Source organism: Macaca thibetana, chromosome X, assembly GCF_024542745.1.
Source record: "Macaca thibetana thibetana isolate TM-01 chromosome X, ASM2454274v1, whole genome shotgun sequence".
NCBI lineage: Eukaryota > Metazoa > Chordata > Mammalia > Primates > Cercopithecidae > Macaca > Macaca thibetana.
The window spans coordinates 129,855,633-129,876,718 of record NC_065598.1 but is presented as its reverse complement, the minus strand read 5'-3'; the positions used below and the strand labels follow the sequence as shown (position 1 = coordinate 129,876,718).

Below are 21,086 nucleotides of genomic sequence, written 5' to 3'. Positions count from 1 at the left end.
GGTAGATAAAAGTACCTTTTCTTTTTAATGGTCCAAGGATAGTTGGTCTAATAATGTTGGTAGGATTTTGACTTCTTCTAAAATAAAATCATCATGATCATTATAAGAAATATTTTTTAACAAAATCAGCATGACTATTTCATTATAACAGATCTAAGGACATACACAAAAACGGGACTCTGTATAGGACATGGCATTACATCATTTTACTGCTTTTCTTTGTTTTTTATTTTTATTTTTTTCCTGAGATGGAGTTTCGCTCTTATCACCCAGGCTGGAGAGAAGTGGTGCAATCTCAGCTCACTGCAGCCTCCGCCTCCTGGGTTCAAGTGATTGTCCTGCCTCAGCCTCCCAAGTAGCTGGGATTACAGGCATGCACCACCACACTCAGCTAATTTTGTATTGTTTTAGTAGACACGGGGTTTCACCATGTTGGCCAGGCTGGTATCGAACTCCTGACCTTTGGTGATCCACCCACCTAGGCCTTCCAAAATGTTGGGATTACAGGTATGAGCCACCACGCCCAGCCATTTTACTGCTTTTCTTTACATATGGGTAAAAACAGGAATGCCTTAGGAGCAAACTATCTTCTAATTCTCAAGGATTCAGGATTTTGAATCCTAGAGTCTACAAAAACCTACAGTCCTGGCTGGGACTTGCCTTGAATGAAGGTGAGAATCACGGTTGAAGTTGTTTAAAGTTCTAAAGATAGCTCTGATCCTTATTAACAAACTTGGTTAGAGAAAGATTATGCATTAGCAGGGTGAAGGAATTACTAAATTCTTCTTATGTTCTTAGTCACCTGACTTTTTCAATATACAAAATGATAAACTGAAACAGTGACTTTTTTTTTGTTTGTTTGTTTTTGAGATGGAGTTTTGCTCTTGTTGCCCAGGCTGGAGTGCAATGGTGTGATCTTGGCTCACCGCAAACCTCTGCCTCCTGGGTTCAAGCAATTCTCCTGCCTCAGCCTCCCGAGTAGCTGGGATTACAGACATGAGCCACCACGCCCGGCTAATTTTGTATTTTTAGTAGAGACGGGGTTTCTCCATGTTGCTCAGGCTGGTCTTGAACTCCTGACCTCAGGTAATCCGCCCGCCTTGGCCTCCCAAAGTGCTAGGATTACAGGCATGAGCCACCGTGCCCGGCCGAAACAATGACATTTTAATTTCCCTAAAAAGAAGTCACTTCTTTGGTTGGCACAAAACTTGGAGCTATTCTTTCTTTTAAGTTTCTATAATTCTTGTTTTATAAGCAATTTGGTATTTTCATACAACATAAACTTACATGATGTATTGTTGCGTAGGACTGGGAATGTGACTTGAAGGAGAACCAGTGCAACTCACACAAGTTTGTAATGATGGAGAGAAACACTGCTAAAATCAAATTGGAACAGAGGTTTTAAAACTGCCACTTTTCTCAGAAAGCAGATCATTGGTTTCCTAGGGAGGGGCAGGGATGGTGGGGAGGGAGACTGGGGTACAAAAGATCATTAGGAAATTGTTTTGAGGGTGGGAACTGTTTGATATCTTGATTATGGTTGTGGCTACAGGATTGTACACAATTACCAAAATTAATCTAACCCTATACTTTAAAGTTGGTGAATTTTATTACATATAAGTAATATTTGAAGAAATGAAAAAGGAGGGAAAACTGTTAGTTAGAATCAGATGTACTGTGACAAAATATATCTCCCAAAAGATTTTTGTTGGTGACCATTAATGTTCCTAAATATTTCCTAAATATTTCAAGGGACATAGACTTTTAGGTATTCCTTTCTTACCTTCCCAGTCTTCTTGATGGAAGAAGCCATTGAGGATACTGGTGTTAAATCAATGCACTTTAGAGAGGATGATTTCTGTGAGCCATTGTCATTCTGTGTAAGCAGAAAGCAGTGTACAATTGTAGCACCAATTGTTTATTAACCAAATACTTGAGATACCTGTTGCACAGGGAAGTGAGTCCTTACTACTGAGTCACTGGCTGCACCATGGTAAAGAGCTCTCACCATCCTAAAGCAATCAGGGAACCCAAAATTCACTTCAATAAGCAAAGGTACCCTTTTCTCTTTTGGGAATGAGAGCTATATGGTGATTGAGGGGCTTCCCAGCATGCCAGAAAGTCCTAGAATGTGAGTGCTCAATACTATAAACACAAATCCTAAATTTAAGCTCTTCTCTTTGCTTCGACCTGTGCTTTGTTATTGAAAACTGTAATGCTACGTCCAGGAAAGGACCAAAAAGGTTTTGACTGGAACTAAGATGCAAATGAGACAGCAGGAATAACTACATTTATGGAAACTGTCTCTAGATTTTGCATAGACAAAATCAGTACTTCATAATTCAGGATTTTAAAATCTGCCCTTTTCTTTCTAAAACAAGCCAAGTGTGTATTGCATGTACCCTTCCTCTTCCTAACACACTTACAGATTCTCTTACTCATCCATGCCAGTACCTAAAGTAATTAGAATTGGGCCAAAGGACTCCAGCAGTATCAATCCATTGTATTAGCACCAAAACATGAACAGTGACAGGCTCCAGAGATTATCTACTCATTCTCCCAGACCTACTCCAAAATCAGGGATAACTGCCCATGTAAGGTACTCAGGGCTCAAAGGAAAATAAGATGCCATTGCTTCTGTTGACAATCCATTTCTGTATCGAATAACTCCCAAATCTGAAGATTGACATTAGTTAGAATCTCTCCTATTCAAATTTCAGCTCAGTACTTGTTTTGTCACTATCTGGGATGTCCATAGAAAAGAACACTAAATATCATTCAGCTACCACAACTAGGTAACCACAATGTGCACACAGACATTTAAAAATGTTAACAAGAGATGAAACTAAATTCTAAGTATGTTTAAATTAAAGGTTTTATATTAAAATGGTAGTGGGAGAATGTGTTACAGGCTGATATGGTGTGGCTATGTCCCCATTCAAATCTCATCTTGAACTGTAATCCCCATAATCCCCACGTGTTGTGGGAGGAACCTGGTAGGAGGTAATTGAATCATGGGGGTGAATTCCCCAGTGCTGTTCTCGTGATAGTGAGTGAGTTCTCACGAGATCTGATGGCTTTATAAGCATCTGGAATTTCCCCTGCTGGCACTCATTCTGTCTCCTGCCACCCTGTGAAGAAGTGCCTTCTGCCATAATCGTAAATTTCCTGAGGCCTCCTCAGCCATGCAAAACTGTGAGTCAATTAAACCTCTTTCCTTTATAAATTACACAGTCTCGGGTATTTCGTTATAGCAACGTGAGAACGGACTAATACACAGGCATAAAAATGCAATATTTTTCTAGTAAGTCTATTGTCTGTGGTCTCTAATATATAGTTCATAAATTATTGAGAAGGGAGTGAAATCTTTTATTGTTTTGTTATCTAAGCACTTTAACTAGTGCGACTGAACTTTTTTTTGGCCTGCTAGGACAGAGAAGAAACTGGTCCACAGCAGCTATGGTTTTGTGTCACAAAACTGTTTACTTTGAACTCCACTTTCAAATAATGGTTGCTATTTTTATGAGTAAATCATGAAGTATTTCTCAAGAGCAATCAAGGGCTAGGTGCAATGGCTCAAGCCTGTAATCCTAGCATTTTGGGAGGCTGAGGCAGGAGGATCCATTGAGCTCAGGAGTTCAAGACCAGCCTGGACAGCATAGTGAGAACTTGTCTCAAAACAAAAAAAAAAAATTAAAAAGAGCACTCAAAAATTATTTATGCAACAGATACAATTTTTGTTTCAAACTAGAGCTTAGATTTCTAGAAATTACAGCAAAACTAGATATGCCAACACCGCAAGTCAGTAAAAATTTGAAATTTTCTACAAAACTGAAGTTATAATACCATACCAGTTTCAAGCCTTTTTCCCAAGATTGACTTATCTGTATCTCAGTTTGTATTTTCCTACAAAAGAAATAAAAACTGCAGTTTGCCTATCTGAAATAAAAGATATAATTAAATACACAAATTATGAGAATAGTAATTCAAAGTACAGTACTCACCATTCATACATTGTTTCTCTAGTTATTAAATTCATGGCTTCTTCCTGTAAAGGTAGGAAAATGAGAATAAACTGAATACCCATTCCTATGGTTTTATAAAATTTGATTTCATCTGGATGCACCATTATTTTTATTCACTGGGCTATAGAAGAACTAGAGAATAAACAAATCTCTAAACAAGTATCTGGTTCTCTACCCTTTATTGCGTCACAAATTATCACACCAAAGATCTATTACTTGTGCATTACAGTACATCAGATATGCAGGAACTGATTAGATGAAAAACTTTGTATTTTTCTTTTTTCTATTTATTTATTTTTTTTTTTTTTTGAGATGGAGTCTCGGTCTGTCGCCCAGGCTGGAGTGCAATGGCACGATTTCTGCTCACTGCAAGCTCCGCCTCCCGGGTTCACGCCATTATCCTGCCTCAGTCTCCCAAGTAGCTGGGACTACAGGCGCCCGCCACCACGCCGGGCTAATTTTTTGTATTTTTAGTAGAGACAGGGTTTCACCGTGTTAGCCAGGATGGTCTTGATCTCCTGACCTCGTGATCCACCCGCCTCGGCCTTCCAAAGTGCTGGGATTACAGGCGTGAGCCACCACGCCCAGTCAAAACTTTGTACTTTTCTTTATTCAAAAGCAAAAACATTAAGCATTCAAAATTTACAGCTTTCTCTGAACTTTTTAAAGGTCTACTAGGACAGAGAAGAAACTAGTCCACAATAGCTATGGATAGCCATTAATACAATGATATTAATAAAAATTACTCACAGTACACAGACAACAAATTAAATGCCTATCAGGATAAGTTTGCTTAAGTAAATGATGAGACAAACATAATTTAAATCTAGTCGTTGACATCAAAAAACAACTATTACATATTAAATGGGAGACAAATGGATCCTATTTATATAAAATTGTAACAGAGGTGCTCAGAAAGATGTTCACCAGAAACTTAACAGTGGTTATCAGTGAGTAGTGAGATCTGCAGTAATGTGTTCTTTCTTCCTTTGCACATTACTATATTATTTGACTTTTTATTAATATGCAAGTATCATTTTCACATAAGTAGTTTTGTTTTTTTTAAATAACCCACCTATAGAAAGACATCCATGTTCATGGATTGGGACAATGTTTAGATGACAATTCTACCCAAAATGATCTACAGATGCAATGCGACCCTTACCAAAGTCCCTATCACGTTTTATACAGAAACAGAAAAATCCATCTGAAAATTCATATGGAATATCAAAGGACCCCAAATAGCCAAAGCAATCTTTGAAAAGAAGAACAAAGCCGGAGGACTCATACTTCCTGATTTCAAAACTTCCTACAAAACTACATAGTCAAAACAGTGTAGTTCTGGCATAAGAACAGATGCATACCAGCACTTTGTGAGTCCGAGGTGGGCGGATCACCTGAGGTCGGGAGTTTGAGACCAGCCTGGCAAACACGGTGAAACCTTGTCTCTACCAAAACTACAAAATGTAGCTGGGTGTGCTGGCACACGCCTGTAATCCCAGCTACTCAGGGGGCTGAGGCACAAGAATTGCTTGAACCCTGGAGGGAAAGGTTGCAGTGAGCTGAAACTGCACCACTGCACTACAGCCTGAATGACAGAGAGCAAGATTCTGTCTAAAAAAAAATAAAATAAAAATAACATTCATATAGCAATGGAACAGAATAGAGAGCACAGAAATAAGCCCTCACATAATATATGGTCAAATGATTTTCAAAGTGATGTCAAGACCATTCAATGGGGAAAGGACAATCTTTTCAACAAATGATGTTGAGAAAACTGGAGCTCTACATGCAAAAGAATGAAGTTTAATCCTTTTTTTTTACCCTATGTAAAAATTCACTCGAAATGAATTAAAGACTTTAACTTAAAAGATAAAACTCTAAATCTCTTAGAAGACAACATGAGGGTCAATCTTCATGACACTGGATTTCACAATGATTTCTTGGATATGATACCAAAGGCACAGGCAACAAGAGAAAAAAATAGATAAACTGGTCTTCATCAAAATTAAAAAACTTTTTTTTTTTTTTTTTTTTAAGATGGAGTCTCACTCTGTTGCCCAGGCTGGAGTGCAATGGCGCAATCTCAGCTCCTACAACCTCCGCCTCCTGTGTTCAAGCAATTCTCCTGTCTCAGCATCCCGAGTAGCTAGGATTACAGGCACACACCACCAGGCCCAGCTAATTTTTGTATTTTTAGTAGAGATGGGGTTTCATCATGTTGGTCAGGATGGTCTTGAACTCCTGACCTCGTGATCCGCCTGCCTTGGCCTCCCAAAGTGCTGAGATTACAGGCGTGAGCCACTGCGCCTGGCCAAATTAATGCTTTTTATTTTATTTATTTATTTTTTTGAGACAGAGTTTTGCTCCTATTGCCCAGGCTGGAGTGCAATGGCACGATCTCAGCTCACTGCAACTTCCACCTCCTGGGTTCAAGCGATTCTCCTGCCTCAGCCTCCTGAGCAGCTGGGATTACAGGCACCTGCCACCACACCCAGCTAATTTTTGTATTTTAAGTAGAGACGGGGTTTCACCATGTTGGCCAGGCTAGTTTTGAACTCCCGCCTCAGCCTCCCAAAGTGCTGGGATTACAGGCTGAGCCACTGCACTCGTTTTTTTTTTTTTTTTTTTTTTTGAGATGGAGTCTCCCCTCTGTTGCCTAGGCTGGAATGCAGCGGCGCCATCTCGGCTCACTGCAAGCCCCACCTCCTGGGTTCACGCCATTCTCCTGCCTCAGCCTCCCGAGTAGCTGGGACTACAGGTGTCCACCACCACGCCTGGCTAATTTTTTGTATTTTTAGTAGAGACGGGGTTTCACCATGTTAGCCAGGATGGTCTCGATCTCCTGACTTAGTGATCCGCCTGCCTCAGCCTCCGAAAATGCTGGGATTGCAGGGGTGAGCCACCGCACCCAGCAAAATTAAAAAAACTTTTGTGCATCAAATGACACTATCAAGAGTGTGAAAAGACAACTGGAGAATTGGATAATATGCTTGCAAATCACATATCTGAAAAGGAATGAATATCCAAAATATATACAAAACTCCTACAACACAGTGACAACAAAAACCAACCCAATTAAAATATGAGTAAAGAGACTGAATGTTTCTCCAAAGAATACCTACAAATGACCAAAAAGTACACGAAAAGATGCTCAACATCATTTGTCATTATGGAAATGCAAACCAAAACCACAATGAGATGCCACTTTCCCCCCATTAGGATAGTTATTTATTTATTTATTTATTTATTTATTTTTTGAGACAAGATCTCACTCTGTCACACAGGCTGGAGTGCAGTGATGCAATCTCAGCTCACTGAAACCTCTGCCTCTCAGGTTTAAGTAATTCTTGTGTCTCAGTTTCCTAAGTAACTGGGTTTTTTATTATTTATTTATTTATTTATTTATTTATTTATTTATTTAAATTTGTGACAGAGTCTCACTCTGTTGCCCAGGCTGGGGTGCAGTGGCACAATCTTGTCTCAGTACAACCTCTGCCTCCCAGGTTCAAGCAATTCTACTGCCTCAGCCTCTTGAGTAGCTGGAATTACAGGTGCATGCCACCACACTCAGTTAATTTTTGTATTTTTAGTAGAGATGGGGTTTCACCATGCTGGCCAGCTGGTCTCGAACTCTTGACCTCAGATGATCCACCCACCTCGGCCTCCCAAAGTGCTGGGATTACAGGCCACTGCACCGGGCCAAATTTTTAAATTTTCTAAAAACATCATTTCATTCTTATCTCATCCTTTTTTTATATTTCTACTTTATATATATATTCTATGATTCACATGATATATAATAGTAAAGTGGTATATGTCCAAAATGTATAAGTAAATGCAGTATACTTATGTTGGAGGCATGTGCTCAAACATTTTCTCCTGATGTGATATGTGATCGAAAGAGTTTAAAGATTGTTGTCTATAGTATAAATAATACATGTTTGGGGTAGTCCATAATAGAGGAGTGGTGTGAGTTGTGTGAAAGAATTAAAATTTGGCCACACACGGTGGCTCATGCCTGTAATCCCAGAACTTTGGGAGGCCAAGGCAGGAGGAATCCTTGAGCTCACGAGTTTGAGATCAGCCTGGGTAATATAACAAGACCTCATTTCTACTAAAAGAAAAAAAAATTAGCCGGGCACATGTGGTACTCATGTCAGTAGACCTAGCTACTCAGGAGGCTGAAGTGGGAGGATCTCTTGAGCCTGGGAGATTGAGGCTGCAGTGAGCCACAATTGTGCCACTGCACTCCAGCCTGGAATAATATGAGACTCTGTCTCAATAAACAAATATATACATAAATAAAGATTTGACCTAGTCCTTCAAAGATGTATAAAATACGAACAAGCAGTGAGTAGAGGGAAGGGTATTCCAAGCAGAAGAACCCATATGAACAAAAGTTTAGGAGAGGGAAAAAATACAACAGATTTAGAGATAGTGAGACTACCTTGGCTGAAACTGAGTTTGTGCTACAAAGTAATAAGACAGAAAACAGGAGAGGTAAGACAGGGCCAGATTTACAGGTTCTTAAATAATCAAAGAGTTTGAATTTAAAGAATTTGGCCAGAATCACGTTGTTGTCAGGACCACAGGCTTTGGAGACAAACAGAACTGAGTCAAATCCCAGCTCTATAACCTACTACCTGTGCAAACTTAGGCAGGTGACGTCACCTGAGCGTCAGTTTCTTCATCCATATGAAGATGACCATAAGAATGAGGATGATGAGGTGGCTGTACAGTTCTCACCACACTGCCTGGCAAACAGTTCAGTGCTTAAGACATATTAGCTATTTTTACTATTATTCAATAGGTAATGGGAAGCCATTGTGACATTTTGTATGAGGGGAAGAAAGTGAAAATGATATTTAAAAAAAAAAAAAAAAAGTTGGCCAGGTGCAGAGGCTCATGCCTGTAATCCCAGCACTTTGGGAGGCTGAGGTGGGTGGATCACGAGGTCAGGAGATTGAGACCATCCTGGCTAACATGGTGAAACCCCGTTTCTACTAAAAATACAAAAAGTAGCCGGACGTGGTGGCGGGTGCCTGTAGTCCCAGCTACTCGGGAGGCTAAGGCAGGAGAATGGCGTGAACCTGGAAGGCAGAGGTTGCAGTGAGCCGAGATCGTGCCACTGCACTCCAGCCTGGGCGACAGAGTGAGACTCTGTCTCAAAAAAATAAAAATTTATCTTGGTCTTGATTGTGGAAGTTGGATTCAACTGGGAGAGACAGAAAAATCTATTGGGATATTATTTCAGTAATCTAGACCCGAGGGACAGAAGAAGGAAGTGGCAGTGACAACAAAGAGGACATTGTCAAGGAAGAATTCGTAGGATTAGAGGCCTAATTGGATACGGTAGAAAAATAAGGAAGAAGTGAAGATAAATCAAGAGCTTCAAGTCTTAAAACTGTGACTATTTTGATACTATACAATGAGGTATCAAATTGAGAGCTTTGAGTCTTAAAACTGTGACTATTTTGATACCATACAATGAGGTACAGAAAATGAGTGGATTGGAGAAGGTAATTTAAGAAGATAATTAGTCTTTTAAAAACAATGGAATAACAGTAAACTCAGCAAAATGTAACTGTTAGTATAGTTCTTCGATTTAATATTATATAGATATTCTCCTCTAGTGTGAAGCTCAAAGTATTTGGTAGTTCATTCGGTCAACAAGTAAAGAGCAGGTAGTTCTGTGAAATTGAGATAGAATTCTACTTAATATTCCTCCCACTGAAAGCTGGAGCATTAGCCAAAATCAGCTATTGAAGGCTGTTAGGAGAAGAGTGTTGACTTTTTTTCATTTACGTCTTGCCTATTTCCAAAATGGATTTGTGATGGCTTATAATAAAATAAGATTGTTAAAGTAAGTATAAAAGGTCAAGAGCCATGCATTATAACTGTAAGAAGCAGAGTACAGTATACTGGAAATCTAGTTTAAGGACAGTTATTATACTTGGATGTTAAAGTTAGCTTTCCATTTTTCAGGATACATGGTAAAAATGGGAACTGTAAGTTACCAACTTTTGCTCTCCGAGGAGACAACATCTGAAAGATTTTAGTTGCTGAGTGCCTGCACAGTACCCAATGAAGGCTTGTTGAAAGAATGAAACAATCTGTAAACTAAGATCAAATTAAATTTTTTTCTTTTTTTTTTTTGAAAAGGAGTCTCACTTTGTCACCCAGGCTGGAGTGAGTGCATGGTACAATCTCAGCTCACTGCAACCTCTGGCTCCCGGGTTCAAGTGATTCTTCTGCCTCAGCCTCCCAAGCAACTGGGATTACAGGTGTGCCTCACCAGGCCTGGCTAATTTTTATATATTTAGTAGAGACAGGGTTTTTTTTGAGACGGAGTCTCGCTCTGTCGCCCAGGCTGGAGTGCAGTGGCCGGATCTCAGCTCACTGCAAGCTCCGCCTCCCGGGTTCACGCCATTCTCCTGCCTCAGCCTCCAGAGTAGCTGGGACTACAGGCGCCCGCCACCTCGCCCGGCTAGTTTTTGTATTTTTTTAGTAGAGACGGGGTTTCACCGTGTTAGCCAGGATGGTCTCGATCTCCTGACCTCGTGATCCGCCCGTCTCGGCCTCCCAAAGTGCTGGGATTACAGGCTTGAGCCACCGCGCCCGCCGGTTTCTCCATGTTGATCAGGCTGATCTCGAACTCCCGACCTCAGGTGATCCACCTGCCTCGGCCTTCCAAAGTGCTGGGATTACAGGCATGAGCCACCGTGCCTGGCCAGCAAGTTAAAAAAAATTTTTTTTAAAAGACGGAGTCTTGTTATGTTGCCCAGGCTGGTCTTGAACTCCTGGCCTCAAGTGATCCTCCTGCTTCGGCCTCTCAAGTCACTGAAATTACAGGCACGAGCCACCACGCCCAGCTCAATTTCTTTTTATTGATTTTTACTTAAGACACTATAGAGAAAGTCAAGTTGTTATTGGGTGCCAATGACTCATACCCTGTTTAACAAATCAGGAATTAAATATAAAGCTATATAATAAAAAACTGTGAGCAAACTGTTATGGGTTGAATTGTGTCCCAACAAATTCCTATGTTGAAGTCCTAATCCCCAGTGCCTCAGGATGTGACCTTATTTAGAGACAGAATATTTTCAGAAGCAAGCAGGTTAGGATGAGGTCATTAGGGTGGGCCCTAATCCAATATGACTGCCGTCCTTCATGAAAAGGAGAAACTTAGAAACAAACACATGTGCAAGGAGAACACTATGTGAACATGAAGATAGCCATCAACAAGCCAAGGGCAGAGGCCTGGAGCAGATCCTCCCTCACAGACCTCAGAAGGAATCAACCCTCCTGACACCTTTATCTCAGACTTCTAGCCCTAAGAAATGTGAAACAATATATTTCTGTTGTTTAAGCCACCCAGTTTGTGATACTTTGTTATGGCAGCCTGAGCAAACTAATATACAAACTGTTTCTGCATGGCACTTATTTATGTTTAGAGCTTTGGGAAACAGGGAACTACAGACTGAATGCATTCAGATCTTTTGGAATACGAGCTCAATTTTTATTAGGGGCCACACGTGGTGGCTCACGCCTGTAATGCCAGTACCTCGGGAGACTGATGCAGGAGTACCACTTGAGGCCAGGATTTCAGGACCAGCCAGGGCACCACAGGGAGATGTCATCTCTACAAAAAATTTAAAAAATTGGCCAGGCGTGTTGGCTTACGCCTGTAATCCCAGCACTTTGGGATGCTGAGGCGGGTGGATCACCTGAGGTCAGGAGTTCTAGACCAGTCAGACCAATATGGTGAAATCCCATCTCTACTAAAAATATAAAAGTTAGCCAGGCGTGGTGGTGACTCCAGTCAGACCAATATGGTGAAATCCCATCTCTACTAAAAATACAAAAGTTAGCCAGGCGTGGTGGTGGGTGCCTGTAGTCCCAGCTAGTCGGGAGACTGAGACAGGAGAATTGCTTGAACCTGGGAGGCAAAGGTTGCAGTGAGCCAAGATCATGCCACTGCACTCCAGCCTAGACGACACAGCGAGACTCTGTCTCAATAAATAAATAAATAAATAAATAAAATAAAAAATTATCCAGGCATGGTGGTGTGCACCTGTAGTCCTAGCTAGTCGGGAGGCTAAGGCAAGAGGATCACTTTAACCCAGTAGTTCGAGGCTGCAGTGAGCTATGATCATGTCACTATACTCCAGTCTAGGCAACAGAGCAAGACCCTGTCTAAAAAATAAATAAAATAAAATTTTTATTAGGAAAGGAAAATTACACAAAATAATTCCTATTTAGGAATAATAACTGTGTTTAGAAAATTAACTTCTAGCTTGATGGTCTCAGTCTCTTTAATACTTAGAAAGCAGCTAATAATAACAGTTGAGAAGAAATTGTCCTAATTGCTTAATAAGAAAGGTGTAACATAAACCAAATATTGGCCCAGAACCTAACATTGACTTGGGGCTGTGTGCTCATTTAAAATTAAAAGCAAATTTCATCATACTATTTTACAGGAGGCCAGGTGTGGTGGCTCATGCCTGTAATCCCAGCACTTTGAGAGGCCAAGATGGGCGGATCACTTGAGGTCAGGAGTTTGAGACCAGCCTGGCCAACATGGTGAAACCCCCTGTCTACTTTAAAAAAAAAAAAATAGCTGGGTGGGGTAGTGGGCGCCTGTAATCCCAGCTACTCGGGAGGCTGAGGCTAGAGAATCGCTTGAACCAGGGAGGCAGACGTTGCAGTGAGCCGAGATTGCACCACTGCACTCCAGCCTGGGCGACAGAGTAAGACTCTGTCTAAAAACAAAAACAAAAAAAAAACACTATTTTACAGGAAATACAGAGGATAAAAGAACATATTAACACCACATGGAAGCAAAATCAGAATGTGGGACATTATACAGGACAAATGGCCTCCCTGGTTTGTTCAATAAATAAGAGGCATGGAACAAAAAACAGGCAGAAAATGCTGTTTTACAGCATGGTACTGGTACCAAAACAGACATATAGACCAATGGAACAGAACAGAGACCTCAGAAATAACATCACACATCTACAACCATCTGCTCTTCAACAAACCTGACAAAACAAGCAATAGGGAAAGGATTTCCTATTCAATAAATGGTGCTGGGAAAACTGACTAGCCATATGCAGAAAACTGAAACTGGACCCTTCCTTGTACTTTACACAAAAATTAACTCAAGATGGATTAAAGATTTAAATGTAAAACCCAAAACCATAAAAACCCTAGAAGAAAACCTAGGCAATACCATTCAGGACATAGGCATGGGCAAAGACTTCATGACAAAAATGCCAAAAGCAATTCCAACAAAAGCGAAAATTGACAAATAGGATCTAATTAAACTAAAGAACTTCTGCACAGCAAAAGAAATTATCATCAGAGTGAACAGGCAACCTACAGCATAGGAGATAAGTTTTGCAATCCACCCATCTGACAAAGGTCTAATATCCAGAATCTACAAGGAACTGAAACAAGAAAAAACAACCCCATCAAAAAGTGGGCAAAAGATATGAACAGACACTTCTCAAAAGAAGACATTTATATGGCCAACAAACATACAAAAAAAAGTTCAACATCACTGATCATTAGAGAAATGCAAATCAAAACCACAATGACATACCATCTCATGCCAGTCAGAATGGCGATGATTAAAAAGTCAAGAAACAATAGATGCTGGCAAGGCTGTGGAGAAATAGGAATGCTTTTATACTGTTGGTGGGAATGCAAATTAGTTCAACCATTGTGGAAGACGGTGTGGCAATTCCTCAAGGATCTAGAACCAGAAATATCATTTGACCCAGAAATCCCATTACTGAGTATATATCCAAAGGAATATAAATCATTCTACTATAGACACATGCACATGCATGCTTACTGCAGCACTATTTACAATAGCAAAGACATGGAACCAACCTGAATGCCCATCAATGATAGACTGGATAAAGAAAATTTGGTACATATACACCATGGAATACTATGCAGCCATAAAAAGGAATGAGAGCATATCCTTTTCAGGGACATGGATGAAGCTGGAAGCCATCATCCTCAGCAAACTAACACAGGAACAGAAAACCAAACACTGCATGTTCTCACTCATAAGTGGGAGTTGAACAATGAGAACACATGGACACAGGGAGGGGAACAACACACATCAGGGCCTGTTGGGGGGGTGGGTGGCGAGGGGAGGGAACCTAGATGACAGATCAATAGGTGCAGCAAACCACCATGGCACACGTATACCTATGTAACAAACCTGCACATTCTGCCCATGTATCTTGGAACTTAAGTAAAATAAAATAAAATAAAATAAAATAAAAATGCTTTTTTAAATAAAAGAGATCTAAGAGATATATATCAATATATATCAACTAAATGTCATATTTGGATTGTTTGGATCAGTTAAAAGTGCATTTTTGAGAATTAGGAAAAATATAATGTGGATTTAGATGACATTACGGAATAAGATAATTTGTTACGCATAATTATGGCATTGTGATTATGGGGAAAAAAAGTCCTTCTCATGCCCATAAACTTGGGTAAAAAGATATGTCAGAAATTTACTTTAAAGCACTCTCTCCCACCCCTAAAAGAGAAGCAGATAGATGAAAAAGGATATACAAAATGTGGATAATTGTTAAAGCTGTGTGTTAGGTATATGGAGATTCTACATTCTATGTTTTAAATTTTCCATTTAAAAAGATTTTTTTAATGCAGTACTCTTGGCACTACGCATAATTACTTACAGTCGTCCTTTGGTATATGTAGGGAATTGGTTCCAGCACCACCCCTCACCCCGCCACCCCCCGGCATATACCAAAATCCACACATCCTCAAGTCCACAGGGGGCCTTCTGGAACCCAAGGATACAAAAAGTCAGCCATACATATAGGAGGGTTTCACATCACAACAATACTGTATTTTTGATCTCCATTATCTGTGTATAAGTGCACCCACGCCATTCAAATCCATGTTGTTCAAGTTTGGAAGTTCCTCAAAAAATGAAAAATAGAGTTACCATATGATCCAGCAATCTCACTCCAAGGTATATCACCCACCAAAAAGGAAATCAGTATATGGAAGAAATATCTACACTCCCATGTTTATTGCAGCACTGTTTACAATAGCTAAGAATTGGAAGCAGCCTAAGTGTTCATCAACAGATGAATGGATAAAGAAAATGTGGTACATATGAACAGTGGAGTACTATTCAGCCATAAAAAGAATGAGATCCAGGCTGGGCACGGTGGCTCACACCTATAATCCCAGCACTTTGGGAGACCGAGGCAGGCAGGATCACCTGAGGTCAGGAGTTTGAGACTAGCCTGGGCAACATGGCAAAACCCTGTCTCTACAAAAAATACAAAAATTAGTCTGTCGCAGTGGCGTGGGCCTATAATCCCAGCTACTCAGGAGGCTGAGGCAGGAGAATCACTTGAACCTGGGAGGCAGAGGTTGCAGTGAGCTGAGATGGCGCCACTGTACTCCAGCCTGGGTGATAGAACGAGACTGTCTCAAAAAAAAAAAAAAAAAAAAAAAAAAAAAGGAGATCCAGTCATTTGCAGCAACATGGATGAAACTGGAGGTCATTATGTTAAGTGAAATAAGCCAGGCACAGAAAGACAAACATCTCCTGTTTTAACTTATCTTCTTTTTTCTGTTTTTTGAGACGGAGTCTCACTCTGTCACCTAGGCTGGAGTGCAGTGGCATGATCTCAGCTCACTGCAACCTCCACCTGCCAGGTTCAAGTGATTCTCTAGTCTCAGCCTCCTGAATAGCTGAGATGACAGGCGCCCACCACCACACATGGCTAATTTTTGTATTTTTAGTAGAGACGGGTTTCACCATGTTGGCCAGGCTGGTCTTGAACTCCTGACCTCAAGTGATCTGCCCCCCTCAGCCTCCCAAAGTGCTGGAATTACAGGCGTGAGCCACCGCGCCCAGCCTCATGTTCTTGCTTATTTGTGGGAGGTAAAAATTAAAACACTTGAACTCATGGAGATAGAGATTAGAAGGATGGTTACAAGGCTGGGAAGGGTAAATGAGGGGTGGCGAGGAAGTGGGATGGTTAATGGGTACAAAAATATAGTTAGAAAGAACAAGTAAGACTCAGTATTTGCTAGCACAACAGGGTGACTCTAGTCAATAATAATTTAATTGTACATTTAAACATAACTAAAAGTATAGTTGAATTGTTTGTAACACAAAGGATAAATGCTTGAAGGGATGGATACTCCATTTACCCTGATGTGATTATTACATGTTGCATGCCTATATCAAAGTATCTCATGTACCCCGTGGCACCCATAAAAATTAAATTAATTACTTTTTAAAAACCCAGGTTGTTGAAGGGTCAGTTGTAATTCTTTTCATCCTCAAAAACGATTCTATGAGATAGCCAATATTATTCCCCCCGTTTTGATAAAATCAATGCCCTTATTAATGTTGTTAAAGTGAAAGTTCAGAAGGTAATGGGGAGAGAACCACACATTTCCGTTTTGCACTTAAAGGGTTAAGTTTAATAGGGACAAAGAAGTCAGTCAAAGAATGCATGTAAAGAAATATGCAACCTATGCCAGGCACAGTGGCTCACCCCTGTAATCCCAGTACTTTGGGAGGCTGGAGGCTGAGGTGGGCAGATCACTTGAGGTCAGAAGTTCGAGACCAGCCTGACCAACATGGTGAAATCCCATCTCTACTAAAAATACAAAAAAATTAGCCGGGTGTGGTGGCATGCACCTGTGATCCCAGCTACTCGGGAGGCTGAGGCAGGAGAATCCCTTGAACCCAGGAGGTGGAGATTGTAGTGAGCTGAGATAGTGCCACTGCACTCCCACCTGGGCGACAGAGTAAGACTCCGTCTCAAAAAAAAAAAAGAAAAAAAAAGAAATATGCAACTTAAGATATCTATCAGACCATTAAACTGCTGAAAATAAGTCTTAATTTTCCATTCAATCAGTATCCAGATTGAAAATTAATGTTTTTCTGTTTTCCCATCTCATTCATTTTCTACTTATATTTCATTTTTAAATGTTTATAATATATATTATGTTACTAGGGAAATAAACTGCATTAAACTTATATTCCTAACCAGTGTAAATTAGTATTTATATCAAGCTTCGTCAGCAAATAGCAACACGTAACCCATTTTCAAATATTTGGTTTGATTTAGGAAAAGCAAAGAAACATATTGCACAGATAAACCAGAGGTCGCTTTACTACTTCTTTGAACTTGTTTCATTCCTTAAGAATTTCTAAAATGGCTACAAAGAAAGACAGGAGTAAAAGCAACTTTTACCTACTAAAAAGTAAAAAAAAGGCCTGGCGCGTTGGCTCACACCTGTAATCCCTGCAATTTGGGAGGCCGAGGTGGTCAGATCACCTGAGGTCAGGAGTTTGAGACCAGTCTGGCCAACATGATGAAACCCTGTCTCTACTAAAAATACAAAAATTAGCCGGGCATGGTGGCAGGCGCCTGTAATCCCAGCTACTCGGGAGGCTTAGGCAGGAGAATCACTTGAACCCGGGAGGTGGAGGTTGCAGTGAGCCAAGATGGAGCCACTGCACTCCAGTCTGTGCAACAGAGCAAAACTCTGTCTCAAAAAAAAAAAAAAAAAAAAAAAAAAAAAAAACCGTTTTTACCATACTTTCCTGCTAGTGGATAAGCTGACCTTAGGGAAGCCATGTCACAGGGGTGGAAGGGAGAGAGGGAAAGGAAGCAAGAGTTGGAGGACTAACAACTAGGATTACAAGACGGTATTATGGGCTTTGTGCACTGAAACAGGGAAAGGGGAGCTGGAAAATAATCCAGTAATTTGGGGCCAAATCTTGGCTCTGACATTCACCAACTCTGGACATTGGGTAAATTGCTAAATTTCTCCCCTTTTTAGTTTCTGACCTTATAAAGTTGTTGCAAGATAAAATGAGACCACAAATGGAAAGTACCTATTAGTGCTAAGTGAATAATAAGCCTCTCTTGGGGGGAAAAATGTCTGCTTGTAACTGGGTCAAAAAAAAAATATCACCTGTGGCATAGTGGTGATTTGATCTTTTGAGTTCTGTGGCTAATCCTTGGATAATTAAAAGGTTGAATTCTGTATTATGCTTGTGCTATTAAGCATGCATGTGCACATGAGTGCACACTCACCCACCCTCATACACCCTCCCAACCACACACACAAACACAAACACACACGCACACAGAGATGCGCATGCGTGTACACGGGCACAAAATATAAACCAGTGAGGTACAATGTGTCCCTGAACTCAGATCACTAAGAAGTTAACACAAAACAATAGCATGAAGCCCATTTTATCTGTCAAAAAACTCATCTGAGGGTTAAAAAAATAATGATAACTACAGTTATTATGAAGCTGAAAATTAATTTTTGTGTATAACATTCCACTTTCAGATCCCTGGAAGAACGAAGCTAGACTCAAGGTATAAGAGTATGTAGTATTTCCAGAAATTATTAATTAAAACAGTTAATAAGCCAAATAAAGGGCTTCTTTGTTTTGTCTTTTTTTAAAGAAATCATTCCTAGAAATAAAAACTTAATTACATGTGACCTCACTTAGAATTACTGAAACATAAGTATTTTCACAAAGAAAAATAAAATTTACTTTTTTAAATGACCAGTTGTCAGTTTGGAAAGTCTTCTTACCTGTTTGATTTGATGAAGGCGGCTGATGGAACCATGAAAGGGAGAAGGTGGCAACAACTGAAATTTAAAATGTAGATGTCAAGCTTGCTTTAACGTTTCTGATTAATTATATCTAAACATTAAGTCAATGTTGAATTACCTAAAATAATTATTTAGTGTCTTACGCATGCCAGCAACAGTATCAGTTAGGTTCAAAGTTAAAAAAAGATCCAACTGAATCTTGACTGAAAATTATACTAATCAAAAATCAACACTTTCCAAAACAGAAGAAAATAACTGTTATCATAATAAATACAGAGCAGAACATCAATAGAGGATTTTGTTTGTCGCTACCTTTTCTTTCCTAAAGCACTAGATCTTAAAATTGCCTCATTTTTCTTGCCAGTTTTAGCCCATCATTAAAGCTTAGTGAGAGGTATTACCCAGAACAAAAAGCTGAAACAGTCATTGAATCAGTAGCTAGCTTGCCAAGCATACTGCCCAAAAATCATAAACAGAATAACTACATCAAATATCCTGGAATCTAGCTGGGAAACCAAACTTTCATAATATGGAATGACTTTAAGGTAATCACTTTCAAGTCATTTAGCATATTTTACTCTTGGTTGCTCAGATACTTCTTGTCTAGGTCCTTTCTCTTTTTTGGGGCTACTTTTTCCTTTTCAGTCTTCTCTCAAAGCTTATGAGGACCCACACAAGAGGGGAATGAAAGAATGGAGGCATTTAAAGCTAAGTGTGAAAATGAGGCTTGAAAATTGTCTTCAGAATTCATTTGTAAACTCTTTCTGTACCGTGGTTATTTCTTAAAATGCCAGATAATGTGTTTACCATATCTTAGTTTCAAATTCTATCTTAAGAGCACATTGAGTTGTACATTCAAAATATTGAATGAAGTCGGGCGCGGTGGCTCATGCCTGTATTCCCAGCAATTTGGGAGGCCAAAGCAGGCAGATCACTTGAGGCCAGGAGTTCGAGACCAGCCTGGCCAACATGGTGAAACCCCGTCTCTACTAAAAATACAAAAATTAGCCGAGCGTGGTGGCACATGCCTCTAATCCCAGCTACTTGGGATTTTTAAGAAAAAGAAAAGAAAGGACCTGGAGGCCAGGCACGGGGGACTCATGCCTATTATCCTGGCACTTTGAGAGGATCACTTGAGGCCAGGAGTTCAAGACCAGCCTGCACAAGATGGCAAAAACCCACATATGTGTGTGTGTGTGTGTGTGTGTATGTGTGTGTATGGTGTATATAGTATATATATAGTGTACATAGTATAGTGTACATATATATAGTGTATATAATATATATTAATACTTTAAGCAACATATAATGAGTGAGGTAATATATTCCTTAAAAAGCAATATGATACATTTTAAAACTCAATAGAAATTCAGACTATCTGCTTCATAGAAACATTTATTTATCTAACACATACTTTATTTTTTTTATTTATTTATTTTTTTAGAGATGGTGTCTTGCTGTGTTGCCTAGGCTGGAGAGTGTGTGTGTGTGTGTTTATATATATATATATAGAGAGAGAGAGAGAGAGAGAGAGAGAAAGAGAGAGAGAGCGCACTGAGCTAGGCCCTGAAGATCCAAAGATAAATAAGACATTTTCCTGTCCTTGAGCAAGTCAAAGTCTAATTAGGGGAAACTAGGTCACAGTCAAATGGCAGAACAGAGTTATGATTTGGGTTCAAGAGACAGAGTTCAAAGGACAGAGAACTCTGTGTGGGTCTTGGAGAAGTCTTCACAGAGGAGTAGCAATTCATTAGATAGAGAAGAGGAGGGAGGACATTTCAAGGAGTGAGAGGAAACACTCAGGCAGAGAGGAATGTTCAGGGAACAGAGAGGTTCAGGGTGGCTGAAACTTAGTACTTGCGAGGGTGCAGCAGGAAACAAATTTAGGGAAATTAGACTAAAATCAGATTGTAGTTTTTGGACTTTAGCCTTTGAGCACAATAGGAAACCCAGAGCATAGATTCCTCTGAGTTCTTAAACCTCAAAGGTTGTTTAAACAAGATCATATCTACTTTAGAAAGGTAACCCGAGCAACATCATGCAGAACACATTGATGGTGGATGGAAGACGGACTAGACGCAGGGTCACAGGCCAGGTCACAGATGGCGAGGGTCTAAATGAAAAACGGAGAGTGAAGAGAAGGAGGTAGATTAGAGAAATGACCAGAAGGCTGAAGAAGAGGTTGCTAAGGTTCCCAGTAGAAACCAACAGATGGAGTGTGGCCATGAAAGGCAGTAAGAGGAGTGAGTGAGTGAGTGGAGGCAAGATGAGTGTTCAAAAAGTATGTGTTGGGCCAGGTGTGGTGGCTCATGCCTGTAATTCCAGCACTTTGGGAGGAGGAGGTGGAGGCGGGTGGATCACTTGAGGTCAGGAGTTCGAGACCAGCCT

The 21,086-nt window shown here is 40.1% G+C and overlaps 1 protein-coding gene across 3 annotated transcripts in view; it reads right to left on the bottom strand.

The window, feature by feature from the left end:
* Positions 1 to 21,086, bottom strand: part of PABIR3 (PABIR family member 3) — a 64,014-nt gene that overhangs the window by 5,630 nt on the left and 37,298 nt on the right. For all 3 annotated transcript variants that reach the window (XM_050776709.1, XM_050776710.1, XM_050776711.1), the window contains 6 exons: positions 18,678 to 18,734; positions 4,005 to 4,048; positions 3,852 to 3,906; positions 1,784 to 1,876; positions 1,288 to 1,376; positions 16 to 77 (listed from right to left, as the gene is read on the bottom strand). In XM_050776709.1, coding sequence (XP_050632666.1) covers positions 16 to 77; positions 1,288 to 1,376; positions 1,784 to 1,876; positions 3,852 to 3,906; positions 4,005 to 4,048; positions 18,678 to 18,734 — 400 coding nt within the window. The remainder of the gene's footprint in view (positions 1 to 15; positions 78 to 1,287; positions 1,377 to 1,783; positions 1,877 to 3,851; positions 3,907 to 4,004; positions 4,049 to 18,677; positions 18,735 to 21,086) is intronic.